The sequence below is a fragment of the Stomoxys calcitrans genome, chromosome 5, assembly GCF_963082655.1.
Source record: "Stomoxys calcitrans chromosome 5, idStoCalc2.1, whole genome shotgun sequence".
Classification (NCBI taxonomy): domain Eukaryota; kingdom Metazoa; phylum Arthropoda; class Insecta; order Diptera; family Muscidae; genus Stomoxys; species Stomoxys calcitrans.
In genome coordinates, this window is record NC_081556.1 from 10,125,457 (window position 1) to 10,131,123 (window position 5,667).

General features: G+C 39.4%; 3 protein-coding genes across 4 annotated transcripts; 2 read left to right on the plus strand and 1 right to left on the minus strand.

Annotated features, from left to right (window-relative positions):
- Positions 1-465: 465 nt before the first annotated feature.
- Positions 466-966, plus strand: LOC106081236 (dynein light chain roadblock-type 1-like). Of its 2 annotated transcripts, none has more exons than XR_001220334.2 (2): positions 466-549; positions 604-713. XR_001220334.2 is itself a non-coding variant. In XM_013243064.2 (2 exons), exons 1-2 carry the CDS (start codon positions 547-549, stop codon positions 921-923), a joined length of 306 nt encoding a protein of 101 aa, XP_013098518.1. In that variant the 5' UTR covers positions 466-546; the 3' UTR covers positions 924-966. The 2 variants fall into 2 exon arrangements, 1 of the variants encoding a protein (XP_013098518.1); XM_013243064.2 differs by having other exon boundaries at positions 621-966.
- Positions 939-1,484, minus strand: LOC106081235 (dynein light chain roadblock-type 2-like). The gene is made up of 2 exons (XM_013243063.2): positions 1,378-1,484; positions 939-1,312 (listed from the first exon to the last, which is right to left on the minus strand). The coding sequence occupies exons 1-2, from the start codon at positions 1,399-1,401 to the stop codon at positions 995-997; spliced, it is 342 nt and encodes a 113-aa protein (XP_013098517.1). The 5' UTR covers positions 1,402-1,484; the 3' UTR covers positions 939-994.
- A 3,063-nt stretch (positions 1,485-4,547) lies between these two features.
- LOC106081234 (protein mago nashi) lies at positions 4,548-5,366 on the plus strand. Its single transcript, XM_013243062.2, has 3 exons — positions 4,548-4,621; positions 4,693-4,972; positions 5,046-5,366. The coding sequence occupies exons 2-3, from the start codon at positions 4,712-4,714 to the stop codon at positions 5,226-5,228; spliced, it is 444 nt and encodes a 147-aa protein (XP_013098516.1). The 5' UTR covers positions 4,548-4,621; positions 4,693-4,711; the 3' UTR covers positions 5,229-5,366.
- The last annotated feature ends 301 nt before the right edge of the window (positions 5,367-5,667 follow it).

Below are 5,667 nucleotides of genomic sequence, written 5' to 3' on the forward strand. Positions count from 1 at the left end.
TGTCAAATCCTACTTCTCTTATCGCCAGACTCCTCTGTTTGCACCCAATCTTAGTCACAGCGTTCCTAGATCTGAATATCTAACATTTATGTAGATGCAGTAGCAGATGAGGTGAATAGCTACAGGGATAAACGGTCTTTGGAGAACGGCGGCCATCCATTCCACCTGTCTTCCCCTGGCAAACCAGAGTAGTTCTGGTTTGCGTTTGGTCGGATGAAGCCGCCTCGGCCCCTACAGAGCTAGAATTGATGCCAACGTGCGGGATGTGTGTCCCGATTGTAATGTGGGACCCCACGACTCAGGTGACCTGTTTAACTGCCCAGACAAATCCTACTTCTCTTATCACCAGACCCCTCTGTTTGCACCCCAACTTAATCACAAGGTTTCTAGATCTGAATATTTAACAGATATTTTATGACACTCTGATAACTTGAAGTTTGATTTTCAAGAAGGCTTTGAAATATCTTTTTTTATAGTCATTAACAAACATCAATAGCTCCTTATTTTGTCCCTTATTGATTTTTTCCAATTTTTTTATTAACAAAAATGGTAAGTTTTTAAATTAACCCAAAGCCTGCAGCAAACAATTATGAAATTCAAAAGTAAATCTCATCTTTTAGGCCTCTTTGGATGACATCATAAAACAAAATTCGGAAAATACGCAACGTATTATAAGGCATGCCCAAGGATATGTGATAGCCAACAATACCAATGGCACCATAGCGGCCACCTCCTATGACAATGTCATATCAGCGAGCATAAATAAATTGATAAATGGCATTTTGGTAGGGGCAGCACGTAGTGCGGTACGAGATCTAGATTGTACAAATGATTTGGCATTTTTGAGAGTGGCGACCCAAAAATGTGAATATCTAGTAGCCCCGGAAGAAGATTTCACCATAGTTGTGGTGCAAGGAAAATGATGTTCTACATACATATATTTTTTATAGAACTTTTATTAAAAACTTTTCGCTATTGTTTTACAACTCTACCATCATTCATTGTGATAACGATCACGGGCCTTTTGTATGGCCACTACCGTTATTTTACCATCTGGCACAATGAGAGTTTCATTGGTTGTAGTACGCACTCTTAGCATGGTTATATCATCTTTTGGATCAATTTTCTGCAAGCCCATGGTAACCTTGTCACGCAATATTTCATATAGACCGGCATATTGTATAGCAGCTGACATTTCCATGGTGGTCTTAATGGGATTTCCCTTAGAATTTAGGATCATTATATCGGTAACATCGGGTTTCTCTTGGATTTGTCTGAACACCTCTTCGACATAGGCAATGGTGCGTTTGTTCTTCCGGCAAAGAAAATATCGGAATATGAGTTAGACGCATTTATACAATACAATCGTTTCCTTACCTTATCTTTCTTCTCGTTTTGCATTTTTAAGGTGAATGTGGGTTAAATGTTGTTGTGAAAAAGTTTTTACATTTTTCTGTGTCCTTGGCAACGGTTATCAAACAATTCCAATATAGGTCATTGAAGCAATATGCAGCAATGCCAACATTTTGAGTCACTTCAACCAATTGACGGGAATGAATTGGCCAAAATTTGATTTTCGTGGAAAATTTCGTGAAATTTTTTTATATCGAAAAATAGATTTTCACAAACATTTCAGCAAAACTAGATGTTTTTATACCCTACACGACCACTGTGGTACAGGGTATCAATCAGAAGGAGGCCGATTGGGCTGGCTTCAGAGAGTATACCAATCGCCGCTTCAGTGAACTGCCACCCCCCTCGGATATGCTAGAGGCCGAGAGGAAATTCCGAGACATCATTAACGCAGCAGCCGCTCGCTTTATACCAGCCGGTCGAATACCCCAAGTGCGGCCCAATTTCCCGGCGCAGGCAGTGGTACTCGCAGACAAGAGTGGTGGGATTCGTTGTATGGACCCCACTAAACCCAGAATCAGCGAGCTGAATCTGGAACGAACATAAGCGGAATTTGTGGCTGGAACACTTGGAGCAATTTAACATAGGCACCGGTGTAGGCAAGCTGTGGTCTACTATTGATGAGAGGACCTCAGTCACTTTTGGCGAAATAACCGTGACTGATCCGAAGAGATGAGCCAGGTTGTTCAACCGTCAATTATTGGGTTACCCAAAAAGTAATTGCGGATTTTTCATATAGTCGGCGTTGACAATTTTTTTCACAGCTTGTGACTCTGTAATTGCATTCTTTCTTCTGTCAGTTATCAGCTGTTACTTTAAGCTTGTTTTCAGAAAAAAAGTGTAAAAAAAGTATATTTGATTAAAGTTCATTCTAAGTTTTATTAAAAAAATGCATTTACTTTCTTTTTAAAAACCCGCAATTACTTTTTGGGCAACCCAATAATTGTGTATCCCGAAGAAGATGTTGAAGAATTTGGATTCACCTGGAGTTGAGTACCTTACTACTGTCCTCAACCTGTCTTTGAACACTCTTATAGTTCACGTTGTCCGGAAAATGAGCAGAGATCCCGCTACTGAAGCCTGAAAAGGACCCGAATTTGGGGTAGTCGTACAGACCGATCTCCCTTCTATCACCAGTAGCAAAGACGCTTGAGGCAATACTCCTCGCGAGCCTTGTAGGAGAATTTCGAAGACTGCATAGCACAACAACAGCTTTGCATGTCATCACCGCACACATTTGCCGTGGCTTCAATCAGTACTCGTGGCACTGGATTTATCGAAGGCATTCGACACGATCAGTCATGCCATCATTATTTGAGGACATCGCCAACACGTCGCTCCAGCCAGGACTGAAACGTTGGGTCGCGAATTATCTGTATGGTCGCCAGTTATTTGTGGAATTAAGGAATAAGAAGTCGAAGCACCGTAGAGTGAAACAGGGAGTTCCCCGAGATGGGGTGATATCTCCGGCACTGTTTAACCTATACCTATACTCAATTTCCCCCCTTCAGACGGCATAGAGATCGTATCATATGCGGACGATTGTACGATCATGGCATCAGGCCCCCACCCATTGTTGACATCTGCGATAGGTTGAATATTGCCGCATATTTCATTCTTCTTCTTCAGCCACAAATACGCGTGAATACTGAGCTGACTATGATGGTCGATGGAGAAATGATTCCGACCATCAAGTGTCGCAAAATACTTGGCGTCACATTAGACAGCTCTTACACATTTTCCCCACATGCCACAGCTATTTGTAATAAAGTCAAAAGTAGAAAAAAGGTCCTCAAGTCACTTGCTGGCAGCACTTGGGGTGCAGACAGAAACCTTGTTGACCACGTACAAAGCAATTGGTCGGTCTGTGGTAAGTTATGCAGCGCCAGTGTGGCCTCGTCAACGTTGTGACACGCAGTGGGATAATACTCAGATCTATCGGAATGCCGCCCTGCGAACTGTGACGGGCTGTCTCCTCAGTTCTCATGTAGACCACCTCCATCAGGAGACAAAGATCCTACCAGTGCGAAGACATAACTACATGCTGTCTAAGCAATACCTTTTGGGCTGTTATCGCAGAGACCATCCAAATCATCATCTTGTGGATAGATATCCACTGCCCAGAAGCCTTAAGGTAGATCTACATGATCTAGAGCGTGAGGTTCAGCGCTACAAGAGAGAACCTCTAGATCAAGCGGCATACCAAGCAGGTCTAGACAACATTCATGCAGACACGGTAGCAGTTTAACTGCCCAGCCAGACCCAATCGACTGAGACCCAGATCCCTGTGGACGCACCCCATCTTAGTCGCAGAGTTCCTGTGTCTTGACACTCAACAGAATCATGCAGACGAAAGATAGAATACGACAAACTTCTACAACAACAAAGTACCTAGATTTATGTTCAACTATTTTTTTTTCTCATAAATTTAGCTAAATATAAAATATCCAAGCTTTTGCTTTTATTTTTCTAGCGGAATTCATATTATTTGTAAAATATATTCATTATATTTATTTTTATAAATATAATAAAAACATTTCATAAACAGCAAAATAGGGTTTCATGACTATAATAAAAAAATTATTATAAATTTTATGAAATGTTTTCTTAGATGTTATGAAAAATGCTTATAAATGTTAAGAAAATGTTTCAAACTATATGTTTGATTTTCATGAATGTTATGACATGTCTCATTGATTTGAGATTTATGAAACGTATTTCATTAATGTTATGAAAAGTGTCATTGGGAAGTAATTAAAGCTTTTTTCATAAATTTCATGACAAAATCATTAATGTAATGAACATTTTTCTTTCTGTGGTACTATAGTACCGTTCTGCCATACGGAACGGACGACCTAAAAAAAAAAAAAAAAAAACAAATAAACAAATTACTACTATTTATGTATGTGGAAAAATTCCTCAAAATTTTAATTCATATTACCTGGTGCATGTGAGTGTTTTCCCATGGCTGTTTTAAAATAAGATTTAAATTTTCTTTTTAATTTCATTTACGTTTTTTAACTAACCACCAAAACGCTTTGCCGATTTAATTCAGCCCATTTCCTCTATGTTAACACAAGCCAAACTTGGCAGCACTTTTCTTAATTTGCTACTCCCAAACTCAACGCTGTTACACACAACTCACCCACCCATACAACAACCACATTTTGACATTTATGTGAAAGCGCATTTTGGCCGTGTAGCAAAAGTATTAACACCAGCATATAAAATAAAAATAAATACCATAAACCACACTAAAATCTTTATATAAATTTACAGAAAAAAAATCTCAAACAAAATGTCTACAGAAGATTTCTACTTACGTTACTATGTGGGCCACAAGGGTAAATTTGGCCATGAGTTTTTGGAATTTGAGTTTCGGCCGGATGGCAAACTACGCTATGCCAACAACTCGAACTACAAAAATGACACCATGATTCGCAAGGAGGCTTTTGTACATCAAGCGGTAATGGAAGAGTTGAAGCGTATTATTTTAGACTCGGAAATTATGGCGGAAGACGATTCACCCTGGCCACCACCAGATCGCGTGGGCAGACAGGTATGTGCCAGTAACACCACAGGCGATGGCAATAGTTTGTTTTAATAATTAATGTTTTATTTGTTCCTTCTAGGAATTGGAAATTGTCATTGGCGATGAGCACATCTCGTTCACTACCTCAAAAACAGGCTCCCTCGTTGATGTTAATCGTTCCAAAGATCCCGAAGGTTTACGCTGTTTTTACTATTTGGTGCAGGATCTTAAATGTTTAGTTTTCTCACTCATTGGTTTGCACTTCAAGATTAAGCCTATATAATTCACAACAACAATTGATGCCAAGCAATTGTTGCACATCATTTTCTTTAGTTTAAATCCATACAACAACAGTCAGTTTATATACGTTCACACTTCATAGCATTTTGGAAATTTAATAAAATTATAAAAAAGAAAACTAGCACACAGTTGGTGGTATGATTTTGCGGTACTTGAATTTTTTTATCGTGGAATCCAAACAATAGGTTCTGGTGCAGAGTTGATATGTAAAGGAGTAAAGTTTGATGGTGCCAAATTGTGTTTATGGTTGGCGAGTAACGGATAACGGGTACCAAAAAATGACAACCGCCAAATTTGATCAAAGAGTCCACAATTGCTAAACTGCGGCCTAATTGCCGAATACGGGATCGAGTTAGAGATGGCAAAAAATCGATGGCACTATCGACATTTAATTTTTTCGCTGAATATCGATCGATATTTTT